This window comes from Ctenocephalides felis, unplaced genomic scaffold (genome assembly GCF_003426905.1).
Source record: "Ctenocephalides felis isolate EL2017-DRISC unplaced genomic scaffold, ASM342690v1 CF-g0.4_SCAFFOLD_01886, whole genome shotgun sequence".
NCBI classification, from domain to species: domain Eukaryota; kingdom Metazoa; phylum Arthropoda; class Insecta; order Siphonaptera; family Pulicidae; genus Ctenocephalides; species Ctenocephalides felis.
The window spans coordinates 177,827,506-177,847,303 of record NW_020538040.1 but is presented as its reverse complement, the minus strand read 5'-3'; the positions used below and the strand labels follow the sequence as shown (position 1 = coordinate 177,847,303).

Here is a 19,798-nt window from a genome sequence, read left to right as displayed (position 1 = left end):
CCTGAATATGACCACCCTTTGTTTTGATCACTGCAGCGCATATTTTTGGTAATCTTTCGACGAGTTTTTGCAATGTTTGCGCAGGTATGTTCTTCCAGGACTCGTTAAGGCAATTCCACGGGGCAGGGAGGCTGCTTGGATGCAAATCAGTCAGACAAATGCACTACAGTTCTATTGGATTAAGATCCATAATTTGAAGTATTTTTTCATCTTGTTTTTGCTTCAAATAATTGGCACAGAGTCGGGAAGTGTGTTTAGGGTCATTATCTTGTTGAAAAATAAATTTTGGACCAATTAAATTGAAACCAGATGGAATGGCGTGGCGCTCAAGTATGCTATGATACTGTTCTTTCTTTAAAGTTCCATGTATTTTGACAAGCGATCCGACTCCATTGAATCCCAAGCCATCACTGAACCACCACCGTGCTTGACCTTTGTCGAAATACACTTAGAATTGAGTCTTTCATTACCCTTCCTACGTCGATGACTTCCGAAAAGTTCGAATTTTGACTCATCCGTCCATAAAACTGATTTCCATTGATTGATGGTCCAATTTAAGTGGGTTTTGGCAAATTGCAATCTCTTTTGTTTATTTACTGCTCGCAGAAGTGGTTTTTTGAGTGGCCTGCACAATCGCCGGATCTTAATCCAATAGAGCTGTTGTGGGACGAGCTTAAATGCCGCGTGAAGGATTTGCATCCAACCAGCCTTGCTGCCCTGTGGAATTGCCTTAACGAGTCCTGGAAGAACATACCTGCGCAAATATTGCAAAAACTTGTCAAAAGATTACCAAAAATATGCGCTGCAGCGATCAAAGCAAAGGGTGGTCATATTCAGGAAAATCGACTGTGACATTTTAACATTTTCATTGCTAATTAGTCCGTCATTTCTCACAAATTGGTTACAAATCAGTCACTAAATATTAATACTACGTAGAATGTACAAAACTAACTTGAATAAAATTATTTTTATATGAAAAATATAGCTAAAAACTCAGAAAATGAGATTTTTCATGTGTCCGGAAACTTTTGGCCTGTACTGTATATATATATATATATATATATATATATATATATAAGTCGGCTGTAACAAATTTGGTGGGTCGTGATATTAACGACAAAATTAGATTAAACTAGATTAAAAATACTATTAATTGCTACGGCTTATAATTATAAATAACAAACGTTAATGGAATAAAAGAGTAACAACGAGTCGACAATATCAAGTCTTATAATAGTTAGCGTCAAATGAAAACTGTTTGTGAATTACAAGAACTCATCGTATATGCAAATGCGCTTTAAATCTATGTGTTTACTTGAGACTTACGTGTAGTTTTACGTAAAGCTATAAGATACCTAAGTTTATATTAACATAACATAACTTAAAAATATTAACAAGTCTTATAAATTCTGTCTTATAGCTTAAAATCAATCGGCCTGTTTCTTTTCAAGTTTTTGCCTGGTCAATAATTCTTCAATCACACTTCTGTTATGAGCAGAATTGGCTCGCACCCAAGGTGGTAAATTACCACTCGTACTGGCCATACCAGGCAATCCCGGCTTTTTATTCATTTTTGGCTTCTCTGGTATTTCTGGTTTAAATTTCACAGGCTTTGGTGGACTAGGCACCTCCAGGGGCGTGGGCACCTGACTAGGTACCTGTGGTGGTTTGGGTATGCGATCTATCGATGCCTTAGATTTTGGAAAAGTATGGAAAGGAATAATCGGCTTTATGAGATCTGGTTTGTTATCTTCCTCCTCTGAGCCACGTGGCTTTTGCAGCGCGAAGGGTTTTGGAGTATTTGGAATTCGTGGCGGAAGAGCTGGTATTGACGAATCTATTGATGATACGCTTGCCTTAGGGGAAATCTTAGGCGAAAGTGAAATATTTTTGGGAGAAATTTCTGGTTTACCAATCGGCAAAGAAACAATAGATTTTGTATCTTCGTCCGATCCTCTACGATTCGGTGATGAGGTGTGTGGAAATTTCGAATCAATACTGATATCATGATCGGATAGTGATTTTCCTTGGAAGTCACAATTTAATGGCGGGGTATTGAAATTGGTAATAGTGTTAACGCATTCGTAGATATCTTCTGATTCATATGTTGCTTCTTCTTCTTCTTCTACTTCATGAGTAACATCATCTTTATCAAATGTAAATAATTTATGTTCCATTTTAGGGATAGAAGGCGGTGTTGGCAATTTTCTCGTATAAGCATTTTGTTTGTCGTGGACGCTATTAATATGCATTATCCATTTCTCCATCTCCTTATTGCTGATCGCATAAAACTGATGGCTCTCTTTACCATCGTGTGTAATTTCGAAACAGCAATCTTTCTTTTTTGCATCTTTAGTAGTAGGATTCAGACATTCTTGCGCCTTGTATCCAACCAAGTTTATGTTGAAAGTTGGTTCTTCATCGTATTCGTTGTTGTACAAGAGCAGCCAATTGTCAATGATTACTGCTGACATTGTACATAATGATTTCAAAACGTTCCGAATAGTTCGATTTTTTCTATTTTTCTTGCATTCTAATGGTCCAGCTTTAATATTTTTCTGTTGAGCTTTTTGATATGACCAATCTAAAAAAATATAGTCATATATTTATTATGAACAACTCAATAAATGACTTATTAAACTATGCTTACTTTTGAAAGGAGAATCTTCCAAATCCTTTTCCGGTAATGATTTATTAAATACATTCTTTATGGGCTCAGGAGCGGTAATTTCAAAATCATTTGTTTTGTGACTATCGTCATCTGATGATCCTTCGGGAGCCTCATAGAAGGATTCTTCAATAACTGTAATATAATAAAATTATAATGAACAAATAATTCCTATATCATTATAGTGTTCGAAAATGAAACATAATGATTTTGAAAAATATACATACGATCTGTGTCATTAATTTCTTGCGAGCTACCATTCATAGGCAAATATTCATCAAGAGTTGTTTGTGGTAGCTCTATATTTAGCAATTTTTTAATATGGTTAAATAATCTCTGTCTTTCCGCTTCTAAGGCGCCGTCTAACTTTGAGCCTTGTAGTTGCTCAAGGTATCTATACACATCTGTAATAACGATTATAAATGATAACGATTATAAATTTTTTAACGGGGCTAATAATTATATATTTTATGGTAAAGTACAAATCTAAACATTTGAAAAAATAGTTCAAATGAAAAACTAGTATAAAATTTTAATTTAATTGGACTAGGTGTAGGTGTATGTGGCATTTTGCCTTAAGGCAAGTTGCCCAAACTTCTCTATAAGTGATAATAATCGTCTTAATTAATATATTCATATATTGAGTAATATATAAAAATACCGAGTTGCTGTGGTGTTCATAATGTGGGTACTATAGCAGAATTTTAGAAATAGAAGAATTTTTCTATTTTGTTCTTTGTACCCACAGCGTCACTAAGCCTGTCTTCGGTGAATCATGAATCAGCTCCTACATTTATATGTATATGTCAAACGAAATCATTCGCCAATTTTAACTTAATTAGTATTTTTAGTTAATTCCAAAATCTTGGTAATATTAAATGAATCACGTTTTATCATTTTTGAACTCTACACATATCCGGCCGCCAAAGATAAATGCAAAATCAAATAGAGTTTGAATATTAAATACATATGTAATGTAACTGTGATTTTTCGTAATAAAAAATCATTCTCAGAATAAAAAAATATATTCTGCAAATATCTTGATATTGACTTATAGATATTCATACGGATACGAAATTAACTGAGTCTCGAAACGTATGGAGAACTAATTTTTTTTTGGACACAACTTACTTTTTCTTAATAACTAGATGGATGCCAGTTAAAAAAAACCTTTGTTTATAATTATATATTTTTAATTGTGCCAACGGAGATAATACAACAGAGATAAATATATCTCTGTAAAGTAAATTTGCAAATTATTTATTAAATAATCGTAGGAAGTCCTAAAATTGATTAGCAAAATAAACTAGTAGTAGTACCAAAAATTAATAAAAAACTTTGAAAATAATCGAGTTTTGAGAATTTTGAGATTTTTGAAAAATATTGACTTATTTTAAAAATTAGATTTTTTATACTTTAAAACTTTGAAATTTTTAACTTCCCGTAATCGAAAATAAAAAATATTATATATCTTTGCGACTCAAAGGTTTCTGAATATTTTGTCATACTACAAAAAATGAATGTATGTGTGTGTGTGTGTTCGGATACAAAATTTCGTCAACGGTTTCGGTTAAAACACGTATTAACCGATTTGAATAATTCAAAAAACATTTGATTTGTATTGATTTGGAGGCGGGCTGATTAGTTTTTAGCGAAGGCAGGTCCAGCCGGTTTGAAGATATGGGACAAAAAGTTCAATTAAACAATTATAAAAACATTCGATTTGTATTGATGGGGAGAATTTCGTCAACGGTTTCGGTTAAAACACGTATTAACCTATTAGAATAATTAAAAGACATTCGATTTGTATTGATGGGGAGACATGCTGATTAGATTTTCGCGAAGGTCCAGCCGGTTTGAAGATACAGAGCAAAAAATTACAAAAATGTTAATTTTTGTTTCAATTTTTGATATAACGGATAGTCCGATTTGAATGATTCAAAAAACATTTTATTTTATTGACGAAATGAACAACTGGGATTTTTTGGTATCAAACAAAGACTCAAAACGTATAGAAGCCTTAATAAAAATTTCAGCATAAGATAATATTATATTTTGTATCTTCAGTTTATAATAAATATATAAGATTATAATATTCATATCGTCACCTAGTTTACAGTTCGCTCACATATTCTATCTTAAAAATATTTTTTCATAAATATAACAATTTTAACACAGCGTAGTGTTTTCATTTTGCACATATTTCATACTTCAAACAGCAAAATTTGAACAAAAAGCAATAATATCCGGTGTAACTTTAAACAAAAACATGTCAGGCATTTTCTAATCCAATTATTAATTAAATATTTTGCATGTACTAAAATCAGTTGAAAAATCATAATACTATTATCTATGCAATAACAATTGATTGTCACACGGATTTTGTTATTAATATTTTAGTATTCCAAGTAAACTTATTTGCGTGTTCTCATAGTGAACAAACAATACAGGATTCGTATTGTAAAAATCAATTTTGATATCAAATAATAATATAGTTTATTTGGAAATAACCAATGGATGTTATGGTTTGATCCAAGGAAAATTAATGAGGTTTTTATCTAATAAAAATAATAAACTTCCTTACTTAAAATCTAATCTTTTGTTATATTTTCAAACACCTACATAACCAGGTGTGTTGAATATTTCATGGCTCGATTGAAAGAAAATTAATGAAGTTTTTATCTAATAAAAATAATAAACTTTCTTGCTTTAAATCTAATCTTTCATTATATTTTCAAACACCTACATAATCAGGTATGTTGAATAATTTATGGTTTGATTGAAGGAATATTAATGAGGGTTTTATCTAATAAAAACAATAAACTTCATTACTTCAAATCTAATCTTTGACTATATTTTCAAACACCGAGATAATCAGGTTTACTGAATCACAGTTAGAACTAGTGGTGCACGGCATTGTGCTTAAGGCAAATTGCTGGAACTTGCCGTACCATAATATTTAATTTAAAAAAAATAAAAAATTTGCAAATTTCGCATTTTTTGAAAAATTTTAATTTTGTAATTTGAGCGCGCTGCGTAGCTGTTTTAGAGGCAAAATCTGGAAACGCGTAAGCGCTGCGTTGCAATCTTACAGTTCAATATTATAAATATTGGTACGAAACCCATAGAAATAAAAACAAAATTTGTACTTATTATTAAAATATCTGATAATTTGATATGCATATGTCTAATGATCATTTTTGACCACTAAATGGCCTTTATTTTTATTGGATCTCCTAAACTACACCGAAAACCGAAATTGTGGAAGAAAAATTATATCCAAATATACATATACACACATACATCAATTTTTTCTAAGGTATTCTGAAATTTCTGAAACAGAAACATTTGCAAACACTTTAGTTTTCTATTTTTTTGCGATCACTATAATTCACACTTCGGGAAGTTCACAAGTTTCAAAATTAATAACTCTTTGGAAATGACAAAAAAGTGAAAATTGCACATAATATTTAAATAAAACTATCTACTAACTAACTAACTTTCTCTACAGTATTAATACCTTAATATTAAAGTTTCATTTCTCATTCAATATGCAAAAAGTTTTGAAATTGAAAAATTATAATCATAATTTTTATTTTGATACTAAGTAGTTGTAGTAAGTAATAAATAGGCCACAAAATATGTTAAGTAAAGAACAAGTATAGAAATTTAGAATTTTCCAAGACTAAATCTTCTTTTTACATTATCCGTTAGCTAGTTTTAAAACAGTTTTCTGAAAAATCTTATTTGTAGTATAATTTTATTCAAATCGAGATCGATGAACTGACGCCGGACTTAATATTTCAATATTCAAGATAAATTAAAATACAAACAGAATTTTTTATCGTTATCAAAATAAATATATGATATAATTGCTCGATTGCTGAACTTGATAAACGTTCATGCTTAAAATTATTTGCTTAGTTGAAATGCAATTGGAGATACGAACTCTTGTGAAAAAATATGTGGGCGTGAGTATATTTAAATATAATTGAAATAAAATCACTTGATTATAAAATTTTAAATTATTAATAATATGCACAATTTACACTTGTTATAAAAAATATTCGAGTTTCAAAAATTTTTTTTTAATATTTTTCTAAGTGCTTATATTTTCATTCATTAAAACCCTTAGTCATACATACTGCATTTATTAGAGACATAATCACACATCACAAGTTAGACACATTGTCCGGTGTAAGGAATCGCAGCAATTTTTTTACAAATACTAATTTTTGATTTTCTTCAATTTATTTAACAATTTTAATATTTTTTAGCGTTTAATTTAATTAATATCTATTATAAAAGCTGTCATATGTACAAACCCTGCAATGCATCTTTAATCTTATCCATATTATTGTAATCTATTTTTGTTCACTTAAACAATTTTCACTAAAAATTTTGTATTAGTAAACTTATTTTTTTCATAAATATTTGAATTAAAACTTTAATTTTTTTTTTTGAAAAAAAAAATTGTTAACACTCAATTAATAATTCGCGACGGAGTTCGCTTTTCCATCCAGCCTTATCGTTGGACTGACTTAACGCGACTATTCTGAGACGACTCCCGCGTTGCAATTGGAAAAGCGCTTTTGATAGAGTCGACGATGGTGGGTGAGAGTAGGACGTATCATTAAACTACCGATAATTAAACAAACTCGGTATTATATCGATAATTAAGCACACTCGGCATTATATCGATAGTTACAACTATTTTTTGCAATTTTCGCGAAAAAACGGTATCTCTATCTTTGGTTTTTAACCAATTAAGTGTGATTGACGTGTATACTCGTCATGGAGAAGTGGCATAATTTTTTCATGACGAGTATACTTGTAATGTATCCAATAAATTAGTTACTCGTCATAGAGAAGTGGCAAAATTTTGCGGACTTACTCGTCACGTGTCCAATAAATTAGTTACCGTTGGCTAATCAAATTGTAATTTAGGAAAACACTAGTGGGATGCATGGCATTGTACCTTAAGGCAAATTGCTGGAACTTCCCGTACAGTAATTAAAAATCTTGGTACGGAACCCAAAAAAATTTACACAAAATGTGTATACATTATTAAAATCTCTATAAAATATCTGATAATTTGATATGCATATGTCTAATGATCATGTTTGACCGCCAAAAGGCATTTTTTTAACTTATTTTTATTGAGAGTCCATAACCGCTAGATCTGCCTTCCCAAAAATTTAATCAGTTATTCATCTTGTCAATACAAGTAAAATGTTTTTTAAATTATTAAAATCGGACCCTCCGTTTTCTTGTTGAGTTACCGTTTTTGACTCTTTTTGTCCCATATCTTCGCAATGGCTACACCTGCCTTTGCCAAAAACTAATCAGTACGTCTCCTTATCAATACGAATCGAATGTTTTTTGAATTATACAAATCGGTTGATCCGTGTTTCCGAAATCGTCGACGAAAATTTGTATCCGCACACACATACGCACATACACACATACACACACACACATATATGCACACACACATATACACACACATACACACACACACATATGCACACACACATACATTCATTTTTTCTAAGGTATGCCAAAATGCATTGCCCTACGGGAAGTTAAAAAGTCATAACTATTCACGTTTTATTGTTCAAAATGAACTCTATTTGCTACAATTTGTTTTTACTCAATTAACCATGATTGGCGAGTATACTCGTCATAGAGAAGTGGCAAAATTGTATGACTTCCTCGTCACGTGTCCAATAAATTAATTACCGTTGGCTATTCAAATTGTAATTTTGGAAAAAAACACAACATTCTCCAATATTGACCTAGTCATAACTATTCATGTTTTAGGGTTCAAAATGATCTCTATTTGCTACTATTTATTGAATTGAAAATGAACTTTATTTGCTGCAATTTGCAATTTGTTTTTACTTAATTAACCATGATTGACGAGTATACTCGTCATAGAGAAGTGGCAAATTTTGTGACTTACTCGTCACGTGTCCAAAGAATTAATTACCGTTGACTATTCAAATTGTATTTTAGGAAAAAACACAACATTCTCCAATATCGATCAAGTCATAACTATTATGTTTTAGGGTTCAAAATGAATTCAATTTGCTGCAATTAACCGTGATTGGCAAGTTTACTCGTCATAGAGAAGTGCCAAAATTTTTTGTATTGACGAGTATACTCGACATGTGTCCAATAAATTAGTTACCGTTGGCTATTCAAATTTTAATTTATAAAAAATAAACAAAACATATTCTCAAATCATACTAAAATCATGGAGTAGTACTGCCATAGGGCTGGTTCGTCAGTTGAATTAAACTTCAACTCGTTTCAGATTACCCATAATGAATTTCGGATACCATTGTGTGAAATGGCAATTTTCAATTGAAAACATATTTTTGATCTATATTTTCAAGTAAAAATGGACATCGCTACTGCTCGATATCAGATTGACCAGAGCGCGGGCTCGAAGTCGCGACCCTATCCACACAAAGTCAGCGCATTAAACCATTGCGCCATGGAAAATTTTACCTTAAGGATTTATTCCTTATAGAAAATACTATTCCTAAAGAAAATATCAATAACTGATATTTTCAAATATCAAGTTATATCTATTTATTTACAATTTACCCACCTTTTATGTTATGTTTTAGGGTGAACTCTATATTCATATAATAATTTGTTTTACAATCAATTAACCTTGATTGACGAGTATACTCGACATGGAGAAATTGAATTTTTGCATTTATATGTATAGTGTTTAATTGAATTTATTGCGATTGTAATGTATTCTCAAAAGAGCTTTTCGAATAATTTTTTTTAAAGAAACTTGATCGCTAATATTCATTTTTAATTGTTTTTCTTATTTTCAAATTTAAAATTAGCTATTGTTATCTGATAATTATTAATCCTTCTGATTCTAATTTAAATTTCTCAAATTTAAAACTTTGCTAATATCGAAATTATTTGTAAAAAAGGAGACTAGTGAAAATTTTAGCCATATAACACTCAAAGAGCTTTTCGAATCAAATATTCTGCATTTTGCATTAACATATTTCTTTTCCATCTTGCTCAAAATTTTGGCTTCACTATCGTTATTGCCTTATTTGCAAAATATTGTAAAACAGCGAAATGTTGTGTCATGTTCATCATTTAATTGTAATAATTATAGAGAAAGTTTACTAATTATCTTTATTTGCACTAAACACAAATGAAAAAATAATAATCTGAAAAAATGTACATGATACTAAAGAGGAATTGATATATTTTAAATCAGAACAATATTCAACATTTAATAAATAATATATTCAATGTAATAATAATTTATAAAAATCTGTTTTTAAATAATACTGCACACTACCATTAAAATTATATGTACATAGCCATACTAAAATTATAATTCTTTTTGAACTTTTGGTAAACTCAAAGAATTGCACTATTCAATGTTTTGTGAAATAATCTATGAGCATTGAACTTACATCTAGATTCCCTGATTGTTTAACAATCACCTAATATATAAAAATAATTAGGTATGGAGTACGCATTTTATAAAAAAGCAGGCTCATATTTTTAGAACAAACTTTTTTATACATTCATTTTCAAGTATATTTTATTTCAATATGCATATTTTGCAGAATAACAGGTACTCGAAAATGTTCAAAGCTGTTGTGGTATACCACAATGTATTCCAAGCCTCAAGCGTTAACATCACTACTTTTGTATTTTATATATAACATAATTTAATAAATATATTATAAAACAAAGTTTAATAAAATGTACAATTATAATCCTAAATCATTTTTAGAAATATTTGTGACAAATTAGGTAAGTTATTGCTTGCCTATTAATTATTGCATTGTATATTATTGTTTCAATATTTTAGTATTTATGGTGTATCTATAGATGTTGATCTCTGCAATTCCTTGTAACAACTTCGACAAACTGAAACTGGCTTGTTACTATCATGGCCTGGTAAAGGACTTTTGAGCGCCATACAGCGTGTGCAGAAAACATCACCACATTTATAACAATGATACTGAAACACAAAAATAATATTATTAGTTGAAGTTGCTAAAATATAAACCAAGTTTAAGAACACAAAGATATTCTTGAAAAAATTTAATTAAAATTCGATTTGAGATTAATTTTAAATTAAGATTTCCTTCAACGTACCTTTACGCTATTATGATCAAATGGTGTTGAGCAAATGCACTGATTAATATTGCGTAATGTTTTCCAATCAAGAGCGACAGACTCAATGGCTGTAGATAACTGATCATCTTGAGAACTGGTGGCTTGAGATGAATTTTCAGTTTCCTAAATAATTGAATAAAATTTCATGATTCGTCTTTTCAAATTTTCTATTGCTTGAAGTACTTACATTTGAATTATTCGTATGTGAGGTGTCTGACTCCTCATCTATGAGTTGACTCATAGACTTTGCTTCATATTGGGATTTATTTTCCACTTTACTTTCTTCAGTTTTAGTGTTCAAACCAACTCTATTAATCAAATCTGTTGTGAGCAGCGTCTTGAAATAGGATATGCTCTGTAATAGAAATAGTAAGATACATACAAATCTTTTAAAACTGCTTTAGCATTATGTTTTAATATATACTTTTAATGCACATATTGTACCTTTTTCAAATAAGCTGCATGATCTTTCAATGATGCTGTGTGATCAGTTTGGGATAACAAATGATCACCTAAGGGTTCTCTAGGGTGAACACCATTTTCAAATCGATTATACATTCCTGACCAAAACCTATTAAAATAAACAATTAATATTGTGTGCTAATGCATTAATTGGTTGATGCATATATGAAAAATGAGTTTATAAGTATTTGATTAATACTTACATAATATTCTGTGGTATAAAATCAACATCAAGTAAATCTATGACATTCTCTGCTTTGTACAGTGGATTTAAATATTCATTCCTATGTTTCTGCATATAACCCCAAAGCGAGAATGTTCTTTCTGATAATCTAAAAATAAAACATGATATCAATTTTCAATAAAATGTTGGTTTCCAATGCAAATGATTTTACTCTTACTTCAGATTGAGTCTATCTTTCTCACAATTTCCAACAAAAGTTCCAAATTGGCAAGACATGACATGGTCATGTAAAATAAATAAAAAGCGCTCTGTAAATTCAAAGGCATGAGGAGCTGAATTACAGAGTTGCCAAGTGGCATCTAATAATTGCGTAAAAACAGGTGCAACTTCCTTGGGTTCACCTTTCAAGAAACCACATCTATCAGTAAACTTATGACCAAAAGCTAACCAATCTTTTTCAATCAGAGTCTGAAAAGATTTATCATGTTATAAATTTGCTACTTTGGAAATGGATTTTTGCTACAACTTATTTATTACTAATATTATATATAAAGGTAAATATTTAACAGTTCTCTCTCTAATTTCACCTGATATCCCTTAATTGTCCTGTAGTATGGATCTAATAATATACTAGCTATAGAGCACACTTGAGCTGTTCTATCCCAGCCATCCGAACAATGTACCAAGACCGTTTGCCCAGATGAAACTGCTTGAGCGATAAAACGAGATGTGTCCAATATACTTTTTATATGCTTAAGCCATCCAGAACTCTCCAACCCTGATAAGAATGAAGACATGGTAGGGAGCTTTTGTTCACACACTAAAATCATTTCACTCTTATTATAATAAATTATAATATTTTTGTTAAAATAAAATACTCTTTACAAAATAAAATATTTGCTACAAAAGAAAATTTGTACTCATACAAAGTTACAATTTTCATATTGAAATAACATTTCATTAAAATACACATACATATAAACATTTATTGTGATTCGAATTCATTTAAGGGGCTGTTTTGATCTAGAGTTCTAAAAAATCGATTGTTTTTTTGTGCATGTTTTCAAAATTTACCTAATCAAGGATGTGTGTATGAGAGGGTTTTCCAAAATTTAAATTGTTTTTGGAGATATAGTTGTTTGAGCATGATAATGCTCTTGTAAACTTTAAATGCATTTTTCTCTAAACTGCCATTTTTGTACACAATATTTCTAGAATTAAAAATTTGCGACTATTTTTAATTTAATTTTTTTTTGTATTCTCAAAATATTAAACAATAATTTTAGAAAACAAATAGTACAACCATTGTCTCCGTTTTTTAGGGCCTTTCAAAAAACGCATATAATTCATGCCTCTAGACCAGAACACCCTCTTAATGTGGATAAAACCAAACATGCAGTCGGTGTCACTAACCTTTCGCATGGGTATTATAATACTTACTATTACATATCTTTCTATACCGCTTATGCTACAACTTACTTTCCATTAATTTCAATAAACTGGCTCTCATTGTGTGAATATTTTCAATACCAAAGAACTTGAATTTAATATTTTCATAAAATACTTCATTTTCATATCCTTTACCAGCAGCTCTATTTGCCATTGCATTTATCTAAATATAAAAACATACTTTTAGAGTCAATTATTTAATAGGTATTTGCTTTTTAATCATTTTTAATAATACCCGAGGCCTAGTATCCACAACATACATATATGTAGATGAAGGATTAGTTTCTAGTATACAGTTTAATAATTGTTCATCCTCAGGACATCGTGCACTGAAACCTGATAAAGGTTGACTGCATCTGAAAAATACAATTATTTGAAATTTATTATGAATAAGTGCACAATTAGTTTGTTATGAGCAAATTTACAAATAAATTACTATATAAATGATTATAACCTGCATATTGAAGCCTTGTTCTTGTGTAAATATGTGAGAACCGGTAATCTTCCTTTGGATCGAAATTTTGCACTTCCTTGTAACATATTTATTGTGCTGTTAGCAGGCACATACAAACAATTAGGATAAGTATCACATAGCTAGAAATATATTAGAAATATAAATAAACTTTTTTTTTATTATAAGAAGAGTGTACCTATTTACTTACCTCATAATTTTCATTTAAATCTGTGTAAATCCATTCATCATTTGGAACATTCATTCTTTTAAATTCATCCTCTAAATTAAAATAATTCCAACCTTCGCTCTTATGCATATCATTTTTATTTATGGAGTACTGGAAGCAATACAGATCATCGATAGAAACTGAAAACTGTCCCCATAGTACGAATCATTGAAATAATTACAATATGCAAACTTTTATCACTCATTGGAATAACTATTATTCAGTAATACCCTGCTTAATAATGCTGGTACATTTAGCATACTTTTTTCTCCAGAATCATGGTAGAAATAATAGAATTAGACAAACTGATTTAGATGACGTCCATGTGGAAGATGTTGAAGAAATATAAGTTTATAAAACAGCAACTAGTCTTTCTAATGATGATCTAAAGAAATTAACTAAGCAAGAAGAGAACAAAAATATTGAAAGTAGTGTTTTCGAAGAGAGAATAGAACATTCAATGATGTTTGTAAATAGGTTTTTAATTATTGTGATTAAAATTATAATTTGTTGAAAATGATCCAACTTTTGTCAGGAGTTCAAAAGCAGAGTGTTACAGATGCTTTAGGGATTGTTCAAGTATTACGTAAGCAGATTTATTACAATTATTTACCCCCCCCCTCCCCTTTGTCAGCAAAAGTAAGCAAAAGTTCTTACCCAAAATAAGCAAAATAAGCAAATCAATAACCCCCCTGCCCCCCTATAGTGCTTACGTAATACTTGAACAGCCCCTTATTCACTTATCAATAACTTCTAAGAACAAAGAAAAATATTACAAACCACAGTAAATTTTTGACAAAAGAGCAAAAAATTTAAAACACTGAATGGAGACCAGATGATTCTACTTAATTTGAATTTGATTGGATAGCATTAGTATATTCGTTTATATCATTTCTACTTTTGTGTGTAATAAATATCAGGTTTTATTTATATTAAAAATGAAACCAGTGGTCAAGATTTGACCAGGATCTTTTGTATTTAACCTGAGACCTGATATACTTTATTATAAGATTGAGAGTCCAGCAACAGGAATGAGAGAAGAAGCTTGTAGATCAAAGATTCTGCTAAATAGTTAATTAATCAAAGTGATCCCTACGTGCCAGTTATAAAATTTAATACCTGGCTAACTTTATATTTATCTTCCCCTAACCTCGTTATTAAAATTTTAAAATATGTACCTCAATTAGTGCTGTTTCACTTTACAACACCCACCTTAAGCAGAGTATTACTGTTATTATTATTTTCTCATTGTGCAATTAAATATGAAATGCTATTAATGAGTATTAAGTTAACTTTTACAAACCAGGTTGGGCTAATTGCAACAAAGTATTATAAACGTCATGGCTATCGTTTTCTTTTCTTATAAGAAATATTACTGATTGGAATGTTTTGCACCGAATTTGAAGTGGGCATCCTGTAGTACTCAACGGTAATCGTTCTACTGCTGCAATATGTGTGTGTAATATCTAAAACACAAAAATTAAAATAATTACCTGGATAGTAAAATAGTTTTATGGTAATAAAAATGTTTCATTTACCCATGTTTCATTTTTTGCATCAGGATCCACAAATATTAAATGAGTTGCTGTAATGTACAGTGTTCCTTTTGAAGGTTTCCGGCTGTTGTACCTGTCCAGCATCCGAACATTTTCGACCTTGATAAATTAAATAAATTGTAATTATTGTTGTTTTAATTCATATTTCATTTATTACCTTTGGGGTCCTGATTATTTCCATTCTATGAATTTAAATGTACGACTTTGTATGCCATGTAACAATTTTCCCAAATAATTTTTATCAATCCTGTAACACGTTATTAATGAATGAAGATTGGATATTATGCATTTTGAATTATTCCAATGTTTTGGGAAGGTGTTAAATTCATCGTAACTTGAATGAAAACATAAATGTCATTTTAAGTAAATATGATACATGTTTGGTTAGTTGCCAAAAGGGCAGGGTTGTGTAACCCATAACCTATGTAAAAATCGAACTTAAATGAAATATTGTTTTTCGTACCAGAAAATCCAAACTATCTGTAAGTGGAATTCTGTCTTGAGGCAATTATGGCATCGTGCCTTAAGGCAAATTGCTGGAACTTCCCGTACCGTAACGAAATGTTCGAGGAATACTGAATGTTTTCAAATAGATTATTATAAATATTGTAACATTGTCTAATATTTATAAGAATTATATAAACTGAATTGCAGAGTTGAAATTATTTGTAAAGTATATTAGAACTATAGTCAGAATTATTTTCGATATACAAAAAACTAAAAAAAAAAAAAAAAAAAAAATTGGAACAAGACAAGCAGAAAGTTCTTTGAATCAATTGAATCTGACGCTTAGTTCTCTCAAAAACTGCCATTTTCTACATATTTAACTCCGTATCTTCAAAATGGCTGGGCCTGCCTTTGCCAAAAACTAATAAACACTTCTCAAAATCATTACTAATTGAATTTTTTTAGATCATTCAAATCGGATACTCCGTTCTCTCAAAAATTCGATTTCTACTTTTTGCACTCTTTGCTCGTTATCTCCGTACCTGCTGGACCTGCCTCTACCAAAAACTAATCAGCTCTTTTCCTTATCAATAGGAATCGAATGTTTTTTAAACCATTCAAATCGGTTCATCCGTACGCCCGAAAACGTGGGCGAAAATTTGTATCCATACATACATACACACACACATACACACACACGTCCATTTTTTCTGAAGTATGCCAAAATGTTCAGAAACCTTCAAAACGTCGAAAAATGTAAAAATTTTCAATTCCGATTTTCGGCCCATTACAATAACTTACCCTACGGGAAGTTTTATTACTGATTTTATATTTTCTCGAAGTTTCAAGCATTATAAATATATCTTATTCTATTATATGGACCTCCAAGGGTCTAAGGAAACTTAAATGAAATATTGTTTTTCGCACCAGAAAATTTGATTTACTGATTTTATATTTTCTGGAAGTTTCAAGCATTATAAATATATCATATTCTATTATAAGGGCCCCCAAGGGTCCATGACAACATTCAAGGGATCAACTCCAGGAAAATATTGTTTTTCGCACTAGAAAATTCGATTTATTGATTTTATATTTTCTCGAAGTTTCAAGCTTTATAAATATATCATATTCTATTATATGGACCTCCAAGGGTCCATGACAACATTCAAGGGATCAACTCCAGGAAAATATTGTTTTTCGCACTAGAAAATTCGATTTATTGATTTTATATTTTCTCGAAGTTTCAAGCATTATGAATATATCATATTTTATTATATATGGACTCCCAAGGGTCCATGACAATATTCAAGGGATGTACTTCAGAAAAATGTTGTTTTTCGCACCAGACAATTGGATTTAACGATTTTATATTTTATCGAAGTTTCAAGCATTATAAATATATCATATTCTATTATATGGACCCCCAAGGGAAAACAACTTTCAGGGGATCTTTTTCAGGGAAATATTGTTTTTCGCACAATTATTGTTTTTTACAATAACTTACCCTACGGGAAGTTAAAAACATCATTAACATGTTTGAAATTCTGTATTAAAAGTAACATTAAATATCTTTCATATGGAACATATCAGTAAAATATTTTAGAAAATTAGAAATAGGATTAGGTTCGAAATAGAGACCTTTTTTTCTATGAGACTGGCAGTGATCTAGAAAATGATGCTAGCAATCTCAACTTACATACTTTAGTAATTTTCATTTTTTGCAGAATTTTGCATCTGCTATTTTTCTGTATTTAGGAAAACTGCAAATTAATTTCAATATCCACATTATTATTCCCTATTGGCTTGTACCAAAAAGAAGTAACACATGAAAAATTATATTAATATATTTCGAAATACTTATGTATTTTCTCAATTTTTTTCACATATGCATTCACATATAGAAAATAAAATAATGAAAGTTTTCATTTTCCAATCGTTTATATTTGTGTATCACTTTCAAATTTAGTCAATTTATTCTAGGACAATGACATGAAACAATTATAAACCTTTCACAAAAAACTTATGAATTATAATATAATGACAAGATGGGTGAATTATTTTTATATAAGATAAAATAAAAATCATACATATTTACAATTTATATATAATAGACTTAGAATAATGCAACCTTTGTCATTTAATAAAAATATATGTATTCTTATATATTAAAACTTGCATATAAAATTGTGTTTATCTACTAAATTTTGAAGCTCGATTCTAGACATTCCAAACATTAAAAAAAAGTTCAGCTTTAATAATATTTTTATAATTAAACATCTAAGCATTCATGGAATACCATGCACCGCTTATTCGATAATTAAATGTTCATAGCTTGGAAATATGGTATACACCTTTAAGATTCTAAATAAAATTTGGCTTTTTATAAAATAAGTTTCTTCTAGTCATCCAATTTCTTTTCTAAAATAAATACGTCTTATAAACTATGATAAAAAGTGATGAAAGTTTTATGTTTATTTGAGCTTCATTATGTTTCAATTCAAACGTCAGTTAAAAACTGATAAAAACCAAGTGAAGTTAAAACATTGACTTTTTTTTTTGGAATGTTTATCTAAGATTTATATGTAAAATATATCACACATAAATCAATTTTAAAAATACAGTTGATATATTTCAATTATCAAAAATAGTGTAATACATATTAAGGTAAAATATTACGTTTACCTACTTGTACCATATAAGATTTTTTTTTTTGGTTAAATAACATGTATATGAATTTATATGCATTTACATTGTGTGTATTATTTTGTACTATCTTATTAAATGAGTTAATAATATAAGCTACAAAGCTTTTGTTACTATGACATTATTTAATAAAATAGTGCAAAATAGATTGTAGTGAGTTCATATTTATTTATATATATATATATTATATATATATATATATATAATATATATATATTTGTAGTGCTTCTAATGTAAAAAACGAGAAATTTGTGAAACTATTTTATATTTTATGAATAACTTTCCAGTAAAAGTAATATGTGGCCAAGTCTTCAGATAAAAAGCAAGATGGGTATAATATTTAGTATATACTAATTTACAACAAAACTTAGTTTATTTTATTAATTTAAATTTAATAAAACTAAATGATCTTAATGTACAGTACATCCTGTAGTTAAATTTTCTTAATCATTTTAATGAAATAAAATAGTTTCACACTTGTCATGTTTTTCCTTCTATTTTTAGCCTAAAATCTCTTTCTCTTATACATGTATTGGCTTACGTATATAATTTGTATGTGTTTATGCATAATTCAAACATACTGTATGAGTCTTTCAAGATATGTGTCTATTAAAAATATTTGTTTTTTTCTGGTTGGATTATTATATCACATATATGACAAATAGCTAATAATTAAGAATTACCTTACTTTGACAGTGAGTGTAAAAAACAATTATAAAATAAGAACATAACAAAAATGAATTTTGTATATCAATATCTATATAATAGTCAGTTGCAAATAAATAATATAAAACTCTAGTAAAAAAGTGATTAAAATTTCCTATGTAAAATATAACTTAATTAGTTAAAATATAGCTAAAATGTCAGATATTATGTCTGATATAATATTTACAAAATAATTACAATTTATAAATAAAAATATATATATGTACAACTAATTAATCACATTCACACAATTATAAATAATTAACGTAGATAATATTTTGTGATGAGAAGTTTGCTCATTTATTTATTATCAATACAGAGATAATAAATAGAATTTTATAATCAACTATATATGACCATAACATTATGAGCAAACTTCTCATTATAATTCATATTATTGTATACCATCAAAGAAACAAATAACATTTACATTAAAATTATGTCAGCGAATCTAATATCTACATTATAAATAAATACTTCACTCAATAGGATTCATACAAATGAAAACAAAACATCAAACGAATAAGAAAACAAAACACAATACTTAATGGATGATCACAGCTATTATTTAGATTTTGGGGAATATATATTTCCATGTTGTTGAGAAGGCTTCTTTGCACTGGGCTGACTTTTATTTTGAGCCTGCAAACTTCTCACAATTGTATCATGGCTGCAGTGCCAAACGTACTCTCCAGCTGATTAATTTTTAATTGCTGGTACAAAAATGCTTGTTGTGCAAAAGGAGCCATGTGCGAAGCAGCCAAGT

At 29.2% G+C, this 19,798-nt stretch overlaps 1 protein-coding gene across 2 annotated transcripts; it reads right to left on the bottom strand.

Annotated features, from left to right (window-relative positions):
• Nucleotides 1–10,472: 10,472 nt before the first annotated feature.
• Nucleotides 10,473–15,556, bottom strand: LOC113376946 (myotubularin-related protein 8-like). 2 transcript variants are annotated; one of them, XM_026617073.1, is made up of 14 exons: nt 15,335–15,556; nt 15,160–15,276; nt 14,925–15,087; nt 13,604–13,761; nt 13,396–13,535; nt 13,177–13,297; nt 12,972–13,104; nt 12,080–12,312; nt 11,710–11,960; nt 11,512–11,640; nt 11,291–11,417; nt 11,034–11,201; nt 10,826–10,969; nt 10,473–10,688 (listed from the first exon to the last, which is right to left on the bottom strand). In XM_026617073.1, the coding sequence occupies exons 1-14, from the start codon at nt 15,356–15,358 to the stop codon at nt 10,539–10,541; spliced, it is 2,058 nt and encodes a 685-aa protein (XP_026472858.1). In that variant the 5' UTR covers nt 15,359–15,556; the 3' UTR covers nt 10,473–10,538. The 2 variants fall into 2 exon arrangements, with proteins under 2 accessions (XP_026472858.1, XP_026472859.1); XM_026617074.1 differs by having other exon boundaries at nt 12,080–12,270.
• Between the last annotated feature and the right edge of the window lie 4,242 nt (nt 15,557–19,798).

Bases quoted from the DNA above. Each gene is read 5' to 3' on its own strand.
- LOC113376946 (XM_026617073.1), bottom strand. From the start codon at position 15,358: ATGGAAATAATCAGGACCCCAAAG. The intron at 15,277-15,334 runs GTAATAAATGAA...TAATTTATCAAG, and splicing joins AAATAATCAGGACCCCAAAG to GTCGAAAATGTTCGGATGCT. The intron at 15,088-15,159 runs GTAAATGAAACA...TTTGTGTTTTAG, and splicing joins ATGCAAAAAATGAAACATGG to ATATTACACACACATATTGC.